Here is a 9,766-nt window from a genome sequence, read left to right as displayed (position 1 = left end):
GTTGTGCGAAGTCCCACCGGAAAGGTGTTGGGGATGGTCAATTCGCTGGCAATTCAAGGAGTCAATGTTGTGGATACGGGCAAATCTCCGTTACAGAACTTCGCTCTGGCGGGAGATCTCTTGGTTGTCCTGGCTTTCGATCAGATCTACACCATTCAATTGAGCTCTCAGATTGTTTCAGGCATGACATGATAATAGTAGACCCAAGGAATACAATACTGTTGTTCTGAAAACATCGAAAATCCAGGCACAGATGGCCAGAAGCGACGTTCACAAGAGATGAACGGTTCACCTTGAAATTCTTCAGAGTCCGCTAACATATTATTACCTAGATTGATAGCTCCAAAACGCAGTTACTGTAAGTAAGTGCCTTGGGATAACACCCGGTCACGGGGTTCGCGAGACCTCCGAGACCTGGAGAATGGCTTTTCCGACGTTTCGCCCCGAAAGTACACCCAGAAATGCTTCGACAGCCTTATCCATTCCGACAACGATGTCCTCTTGACTGACCATCTGTCCCATTGCTAATAGCCGGCCTACCCGGGTCTCGTGCGTCAGAGACCAGTTCAACATGGGTTGGTCGAAGACAATGAAGCCTTGCATTGTCAGCCTTCGCGCTGGGATCTCCAAGAGGTTCGCAAGCCGGTATTGTGTCGTCGGATTCCTCGTGTACTGGGAGGCACAACCACATGAGACTGTTATCTTGTGTCAGCTTCTCGGAAGTAAGTGTCATCTTGTTCTGGACAGCCCTTACCAATTCTACCATTGCATTTCATATCCAGCAAGGCTGCATCTAGAGCTTCGCCGCCGACGTTGTCATAGAAAATGTCAATGCCTTCGGGCGCAAGCCGTTTTAACGCAGCTGTCGGGTCCTCCTCTTTGTAGTTGAACCCATCGTCGAAATGTAGGGTTCTCTTGATGATGTCTAACTTCTCGTCGCTACCCACCGACCCAATGACTTTCAAACCCTCGACTTTGGCCAGCTGACCGACGACCTGACCGACACCGCCGGCGGCCGCTGAAACGTATATGGTTTCTCCTGCAACAGGCTTCCCAATCGCGAAAAGAGAGCTGTAGGCTGTCAGGCCGGGAATCCCGAGAGGGCCCAAAAAGGCTGTCAGAGGGAGCAAGTAAGGGTTTTGGATGTGCTGAAAGGTAGTTACTGCGGAGGCGCGTATGGCAGAGTACTCTTCCATCTCCCCGAAACCGATGACCAAGTCTCCAGGTCTGAAGATTGGACAATCGCTCTTCAAAACCCGAGCAATGCTCGTCTCGGGGATTGTTTGGCCCTCTTCGAACGGAGTCATGTAGCAGTGATCGTCTGATGATACCATGCGTAGCCGGAGCCCGGGGTCCAGCGAGAAGAACAGGTGGGCGATTGTAAAGCCACCGAGCGGTGGAGCGGCCCCAAGGTCAAACGTGCGGGTTTCCACAGCAAGGTTCTCCTCGGTCAAAGGCCATCCGGGACGTGGTGCTTGCTTAAAAATGAAGGTGCTATTCCGCGCCATACTCATCGTTGTCGTTGTCGTTGTCGTTGTCGTTGTCGTTGTCGTCGTTGTTGTCGTCGTTGTTGTCGTCGTTGTTGTCGTCGTTGTTGTCGTCGTCGTCGTTGTTGTTGTTGCACAATTGAGAATATCGTCTTATACGTAGATTTATATGTTCATTCGGCATATTGCTCCTGATCTTTAAAGGGAATTTTTACACCAGAGATTTTGAAACGGCTAAGTTGGGTTCAGACATGTTTTGGCGTATCAGAACCCCTCTCCCGATCAACATACTTAAAAGGGCTATCTCTTCGTCAGTGGAGGCATTTTAAGCCGAGATTTGGACGCAACGACGGTTCAATCTGCAACCGTCACTCATACGAAAGGGCAGGTTAGGTTAGAGCTGATGATGTGCAATGTAAAAGGCGTCCTCAAACCCCGTATCGCACGACGACATGTGATTTGGTCTCCTGGCCCGTCTGCCGTCACGAGTCATACACGTCACGTATCTGATACCGCACACTACTTGGTATGTACTGTGGCTCAGATTCAGCATTTCGGGCTTGTGCTAGGGGCACGGCAAGGCACTCTCAATGCAGGCTTATGACCAATAAAATTTATCTCTTCAAGGAACTCAGAGATTTGTGCCGTTGTCTAAGCCGCACTGAAAGATAAAAACCTAATTAGGGAAACCAACAAAATTACCAATTTCAAACCCGTTTTGTTTCTAATATGGAGCAACCTTTCTCCATATGAAGCCTTCATATGTTTCTCACACTTGGCAACGTCAATGTGTCCGATGATTATGAAGAAGTTGTAAGAAGCTTTCTACCATTGGCTGACCGGCCGTACATTTCCACAGCAAAGAATACTATGATGAATCTGAACAAGCAATCCAACAGCATGGGATCACTAGTGTAATGGGAGAAGTTTGAAGTGGTGGATAGTTGACTAGGGTTTTGACACTAGTCTAGGGTTCTTCTTCTTCTTAGACAAGTCCTCAGGGGACAACATTCATAGACATACAATCAATCAACCAAGTTACCAATAGAGAGACCTTTGTTTTGCTTGTGTGTGCTGTGTGAGAGGCCATGCTCACTGCCGTACGAGTTGACGCCCATGGCTAGTAGCCTCGCCCCAGTTCACTAGGAAGAGGAGGCAGATCATTTTGGCCTTCACCTTCATTAAAGAATGAGGCCAAGGAGAGATATACATCTTGGTATAACAACCCCAAGTATGTCTATGTCTATTCAGACACCATCTTCCCGACCAACTATCTATTTCTCATCTTCGATTACTCGAATTGATTGTCTCCAGGAATTCCGTTTCGTGATTTTGTTATCGTGTTATCGGTTGCTCGAAAGTCCATTAGTGGCCGTCTTGCCTCGTTCGAAGTGGGAAGCAGTCGTATTGCTTAGACGACAGACCGAGAAGTTTTCCCGGATGGATGAAGTTCATCAACAATAACGTAAGAAACATAGGAGCGGCGTCAAAAACATAGACCAACCACTCGTGATCTTCGATGTATTTGCTTCGAGAACCGCCCTCGGGAGCTGTAAATTCAACAAGCCGGTAGATGATTCTGTACTGTAGGATATTCATGTTAATAGTGTCTGAGAGTGCCTCCAAGGCAAAGTTGGGGCGTACCGAGATGAGCAGCAGAGACAACTGAACGGCATTTACTTGCAGTCTTGCCCGCCGGTAGGTGATAGTTGGAGGCATGTGCCTTTTGAGCTTGGATATCAAACGCATCGTCAGACAGAAAAAGTAGATGATCAGTGCTTCTTGGAAGAGAACACCTGCTGTTACGATGTGAAGGCCTCGTTTCGCCGTCTTTGGTGTCTTTGAGAGTGAGAGTAAACCACCGCCTATCTGGACGAGAAATGAACTGCCGCGATTGTTAGATGTTGTCTACATCAGTCGGTCGACAAAAGGAGAACCCTCACATTATATCAAAACAAACAAACAATTTACCCAGAATTGACCCCTTTAGGCCTAGAACTCGTCCCTGCGGAAGGAAGATCTTGACAATTCGTGATGTGATCATGTAATCAAACGCGTTGATACAGATTGGGGCGAGCAGAATCAGCAGGAAAGAAGCATCATAGGATCCTTTTTGCGTGGGATGCCTGGCTGAGAGAATGCGAAAGACGTAGGCAGCCGTTTCCCAGAGTGCGCCCACGAACACGACCAAGCAGAACCACTGGCGAAATCGAAAAGCCTGGAAGACGTGAATCAAAGTCGTCAGCAGGAATATTATGGCAAAGACTGCCGCCGCCGCCACGGACGGACAATAGCTCCATTGGTTTTTCGGGTCGGTAGGAGCTGTTCGATGTCAGTCAAGGGTCGGTCTGCTTGAATTGCGCCTAACACATACATAGGCAGATGGCAGAAAACATGATGGGTAACTTGCACAAAAAGTCGTCAGGAGCGGTCAGGTATTTTGATGGTTGAGCCGGTAGAGGTTCTGTATGTTGTTCTGCTCTTCTCCCTTATTTGAGATGATAACAAGTACCAGGAACTCTTGCAAAATAACTCTGTGCAGGAGGAGCCTACTATATACAGCCGAATAGAAGCAACGAATCTCAGACTGCGGCATTTTGTGTTCACCTAACGACCCTCGTTGTCAGCTGTAGATTTGTCAAAACGAGAGGGATACCGAGTGCGGAACAAGCATGTGCGTCCTTGACCAGGCTGAGCAAGCACCGCTTTTTCAATTCAATCCTGCCATTGTCGCGGCTGAGGCTTCTGCCAAGCAGCAGATGTAGCGTTCCACAAGTGAAGCTCAGTCTCATGGAGCTCTCTGCAAAGGGGAATATCAAGCGCGGTTCTGGATCGGCGATTTTCTTACCAATATCGGAAGGCGCCTCGCCGGCATGATTGGTTGGATCTTGATTGGATCTTGGCTTACGCTTCAATTAAAAAGCGATTGGTGCGATTTTTTCTCTGACGACTCCTCGCATGATAGACCCTAGCCTGGTTTGGCTGAGCCCATCCAAACTCGGAATTTAAATCGTCGGTGGGCCCGACATCCTGGCTGAAGCTAAGACTAGGAAAGGGCCGACGAGAACGAGGTTGGGATTTGGCTGATAATAAGAGCCAATCTTTTCAAATGTGTCCTATGACGAATCTGCCGAATTGCGCACCTAAGTTGGAAGAAATAACGGTTATGGTCTTAATAGTGTGACGACAAGACCGGTGGAATAGTACTCTGAAGGCTGATGTATAAAGCAACCAGATGACTTTAATTTCCCTCGAAGGATGGCAACTTCTTCACACTCCCTATCTCATAGCATTCTGAACAGTTCCAACAGTTCCTCGACATGAGCAAATTCACCTACACTGACGGCGTTGCTGTCTGGAAACTTGTCTATTATACTCCAGCGCTCTTTTCCAGTCTGTTTGTGGCCTTCAGACATGGATTTACCAAAGGCTCGGGCTGGATCTATCTCACCATCTTCTGCACAGTTCGGATCGTGGGCTCCGCGGCGCAGCTCGTTTTGATTTCGAAACCAACCTCACATGGAGCCAGCACGACTGCGTTGATATGCTCAGTGCTGGGTCTGTCTCCGCTTTTACTTGCCTCGTTGGGTCTCATGGCCAGGACGTGAGTCGTGGCTGTTTGTTTCCCAAAAATCCACTAACTTCTGCCAGATATTACGGCCTTCTACGACAACCATACAATACAATCTTCTCCCTCATCGTGCTCAAGCTGGTCCAAATTCCCGCGGCTGTTGGCCTGATCCTCTGTATTGTCGGAGCGACAAATGCGAAATCTCCGAGCTCAATTGACGACGACACTTCCGTCAAGGTTGGAGTCATCCTATTCACGACTGTATTCGCCCTCCTGTGTATTTTGTGCCTTGGCGCATCTGTTGTGGCCCAAAAGATGGAACGCGGAGAGGGCCGGACGCTTATGATTGCTGTCGCCTTGGCATTACCGTTCATCCTGGTACGGCTAATATACGCTCTGGTCGCTACATTCGGTCATAATGTCGATTTCACACCTGGGAATGGGTCGGCCCAGGCGGTCACCATCTCATTGTTCATGGAAGTCTTGGAAGAGATGATTGTTGTGCTTTTATACGTTGCGACTGGACTCAGACTTCCAGCGGTGCCGACGCATATGGTCGGGCAAGGGGACGTACTAGCCTACCGCTTTGGGCGCGGTGACTTCAACGGTGGCAAGCTAGGATTGCTTTCACTTGCTGCGGCAGTATTATTTAGTGTTGATGCAAAGGCCGGCAAAAGGCCAGAAAACCGACGTGGCACAGCAAGAAATTCTCGAGGAGCCGTCCCGATGGCCTCACAGGCTCCACCAGGGAGAGTTTGAGAACCGCGGGAGCATATGACGCAGGAGCAAGCAGGAGAAGAGGCCAGCCTGGCCAGGGATAAGAGTCTTTCCTCTTTGGTGATGTAACTTTTAGCAGACCTCCGTAATACGATCACAATTAAGCCATGACTGGTAATAGCTCGGTGGTCATGTTCCTCTGGACCTGCTGTGCTGAACTGAACGCGCTCTAATATGCTCGTACGTGAGGATTTCTGCGAGAAATATGGCAGGGCAACTCCACCAAATCATTCTCATACAAATCCGAAACTAGGTATGTGCACAGTTCTTGGCCCCCTTCTTCTCCCCGGGAGGGATCGTGGCCAGGCCAAAAAAAAAATCCAGGCGTGAAGAATCGGCTGCCAAAGACTGATCAATAACCCCTACAGCCCAGCAATTGTGCCCGAAAGTGGGCATTGAGGGGACAACCTGCGGCGCGGCCATTTCCCTAAATGATCTTTGCCTGTGTGGAATGAAGCGGATCTCTATGAAGCCACTCCAGTCAGCTGGTATACATAGTAGCCAATGTTTCTCTCGCATATACAAGTATTCACGAGGCAATAAAGGATGAAAGAAGAGGCTTTCATGCAGCGTGACAATAAGGAGAACAAGAAGCTATTTGAATTTCTAGTAGAAACGAGTGGACGTCCCCGACCACACCTCGGCGAGAGGTGTTCAAGCTACGGTAGTGGCATTAATGCGCCTTCTGGTACCCTCTACTTGCTCAAAAACTTATCCAAAAAGTCTCCTTTGCCGCCCTTTCCTCCTGACTGCACCAAATCCATGCCTTTTCCCAACAGAGGAGTAATGTCGAAGCCTCCAGAATGGTTGGACTGGGTTGTCGAGGCCCCATTAGCGGCAGTCACAACATCTCGCTGTGGACGAAGCTCTGCCCTTTCATACTGATACTGACTTCCGGGTTGGCCTCTGTCGTATTCAAAAGAGGAAAAATATCTTGGTTCCCCCGTCTCACCGTCGGTGAGGAGTCTTCGTTGTCCCTGGTTTTGAGGATTTTCCCACTGACCTGGGCCTGAGTTAGAGCCGGCATTCTGTTGGCTTTTCCACTCCTGCCATGCGACATATTCCGGGTCGTACAGCTCGCGTCGTTGTGAGGTGTTTTGCTGGCTGTCATTAGTCGTGCGGGACTGTCGGTGCTCTTGCGTTCTGGTTGACGGTATATGTCAGCATGGCTTCTCAAGCACGAAGTTCAGAGGCTGTCGGCCATACTTAGCTAGTTGCTTGATGCCATACATGGCGGCACCACTCATCATAGCCGTCTTTATGATACCCATGGCTGGTTTGATCGTCGAATCGAATTTTAGCTTTGCGAGACCAAGAGGTTTCCTGGGAAAGAGGAGAATGGGCTGCTCAGTTAATGATCAAGGTATTTAGGCGTTTAAATACTTGTTCCATGGCTGAGCCGTGCGGGTCTTAAGAGCAGTTTCCTGCCTTTGGTTGCATGTTACGTGCTGCGTCATCGAGTATTGATGCTACGTCGCATACCCCCGCAAGACTCAGCATCTTCTGAGGATCCTGACTCGGTATGAGCGGGAATCCTATCTTGGGCACGAACTCGTGTTCAGTGCGCAACAGTCCCGTGGAGCTCGAGTGCAAACAGTGCCGAGATCCACAAAGCGCTCAGCTCCGGCGATGTGAAATACCACATTCGGCTAGACAAGTTTAACGCTTGCGTGAATTTGCGTTGAGCCTCTGATCAGCCACGTACTCTTGCCTAAGGAGGTTACTGGGACTCGACTAGGTGCGGACCCCTATGATTCCAACTGGAGTTAGTCTTTCATTATATGAATTTGCCCTGTCCGCAACACGAGTATGGTGCTGGTCAGTACGAGCACTACAGCGGCAGTCCAGTTTCAACCACAGAGAATTTTGGTGACGTGGCTGTAGGCGAATCTTGTTTCGCTTACAATCTTCCACGCTCTCGTACATGAGACTATTCTCACAGCAAGTCACCCTGTTCTAGATGTCGTCACCATCACGAAGATGCAAACCGTCCAAACTCAGGTCTTCCTAGGATTTAGATTCATCGTTTTAGCGCTGCTCTAGCTGTGCATGACTAACTAGAACTGGGTTGAAATCTTGGCTTCCACCACAACCAAGGCATTGTTTACTGCGGACAACCTTCGAAAGCATGCCAGCGTTGCCGCTCGAGACCTATTAAGATATAATTAAGATATAATTCCCTGGCTTGCGGATAGTTGTGTAACGCAATAACTTTCTCTCCAGTATGATAAAGAGCGCCCCAGTTGTGGTCAATGCAAAGGAGCCCATAAGAATTGCACGGGCTGCCTGACAACCATGACTATCGAAAGGCATGACCAGCAGAACCAAGCACCGAATCAAAAGCAAACGCAATGCAGCGGCACAACCAGGGTCAAGACTTCGCCAGGATACAACACCGGCGCGCAGCATGAACAGAGGGTCATGCCAAAGCTGGACAAAGTCACCGTACGAGAGACTATATCACGAAACGCTGCGGTCTATTGTCTGTTAACGGAGCGAACTTGTTGGCAGCCATTTCCAATTCTTGCCTGGTTATTATGGCACCGCCACCACAGACGAATCACTACGGACGTCGTTAGAGGCCGTTGCACTGCCCGGGCTGACGGCGAAACTTGGACAGCCCGTGCTCGGCCAGTGGGCAGGCACAAAATACGGGCTCACCTTGATAGAAAGCGCAAAAAGATTGCAAAACAGTGAAAGTGTGAAGTCGGCTAATATCGTCGTTTCGGTCTTGCTCCTTGCATTACTCGAAGCCAATTCAGGCGACATCGAGGCTTCAACACAGGCCTGGACGGAGCATATCCTTGGATCCGATACCATTCTGACCACACGGAATCGCGCACTGCTCTCCACGGACATTGGCAAACAGCTGTTTCTCCTTTTATTGACTTGTCTGATTTTATATTCTCTGCATCAGAGAATGGCGTTGCCTGGGATTTAAACCGATCCTTCACATCGATCGATAGAGAGGGGATCAGTCTCAAGCCCTCGTCTCCGCTTTCAAATTGTCATAGAGGATTTTATTAACCTACATGTAGATTTACAATGGGGGATTTGCGATGACGCCTCCATGGTTATCATCCGAGCCCAGAGCATGGATCGGAAAGCACAGCTCCTTCTTGACGATATGAGGCAACATCCCGATTTCCTGTTCGAGGTCAAACTTGCAAGCGGTCAGAGATGCGGGGCACAAACCGATAGCTACAATCATCAGTGCCCAAGTCTGGCCGCCATGCTACTCTGGAACTCCCTACGCGTGCTGCGTCTTCTCCTGAACGAGAGATGATCTGGAAATACAGTGCCCAGATCCCGCTCTCTGGCTCAAGACGCCTGGGAGACGTGTCTGGAAGTTGCCAACGCACGAATTGCAGACGTCGTTTGCGGATCCAAGTCCATCCCAGCAAAAACTTTTGTTCTTGCCTCCCACTTCACCGGAGTCACACCAAATCCTCACTGTCAGGCCGTCTTAGATATTATGCCTGGTGCTTCACGAAATAGCTCCTGGTGGACGCAGAAGCGAGACCTTCGGACATTATTGGCAAAATTTGGTGCCAGCGAAGCCTCCGACCAGCGGGATATTATCTACGCCCTATTAGGTATGTCCACAGACGCTTGCGCTTCAGGTTTCCTATACGCGGACTACAATATTTCTGTTCAGGAAGCGATACACAATACGATGTTATTCCTAGTTGGCCTCCACGAATGTGACCGAAATGACCTCCAACTTCCCAGCTGGAGTCTAATAAACTTCCTTTCAAACTTGGGTAACCTCAGTACGGCTATATATTGGTCGAAGCCTTCGTGGGATGTGTCGAGTATGAAAGTGCTTGTCGATATGGAACTGGATCTCGATACAATGTTGCACTACGCAGTCTTGCACGGGGACATTTAGGAGATGAAGGCTCTGATCAAGTTGGGGCCAAAGGTTAAC

The 9,766-nt window shown here is 49.3% G+C and overlaps 2 protein-coding genes across 2 annotated transcripts; both read right to left on the bottom strand.

The window, feature by feature from the left end:
* Positions 1-387: 387 nt before the first annotated feature.
* On the bottom strand, positions 388-1,514 carry PV07_11068 (uncharacterized protein; the record flags this gene model as incomplete). Its single annotated transcript, XM_016398461.1, has 2 exons — positions 388-695; positions 755-1,514. 2 exons carry the CDS (start codon positions 1,512-1,514, stop codon positions 388-390), a joined length of 1,068 nt encoding a protein of 355 aa, XP_016243023.1.
* Positions 1,515-6,530: 5,016 nt separating this feature from the next.
* Positions 6,531-7,161, bottom strand: PV07_11067 (uncharacterized protein; the record flags this gene model as incomplete). Its single annotated transcript, XM_016398460.1, has 2 exons — positions 7,042-7,161; positions 6,531-6,978 (listed from the first exon to the last, which is right to left on the bottom strand). The coding sequence occupies exons 1-2, from the start codon at positions 7,104-7,106 to the stop codon at positions 6,531-6,533; spliced, it is 513 nt and encodes a 170-aa protein (XP_016243022.1). The 5' UTR covers positions 7,107-7,161.
* Positions 7,162-9,766: the final 2,605 nt, after the last annotated feature.

Source organism: Cladophialophora immunda, assembly GCF_000835495.1.
Source record: "Cladophialophora immunda strain CBS 83496 unplaced genomic scaffold supercont1.7, whole genome shotgun sequence".
Taxonomy (NCBI): Eukaryota; Fungi; Ascomycota; class Eurotiomycetes; order Chaetothyriales; family Herpotrichiellaceae; genus Cladophialophora; species Cladophialophora immunda.
Note: the sequence above shows the minus strand (reverse complement) of the source record. Positions and strands in the feature narration are given on the sequence as shown.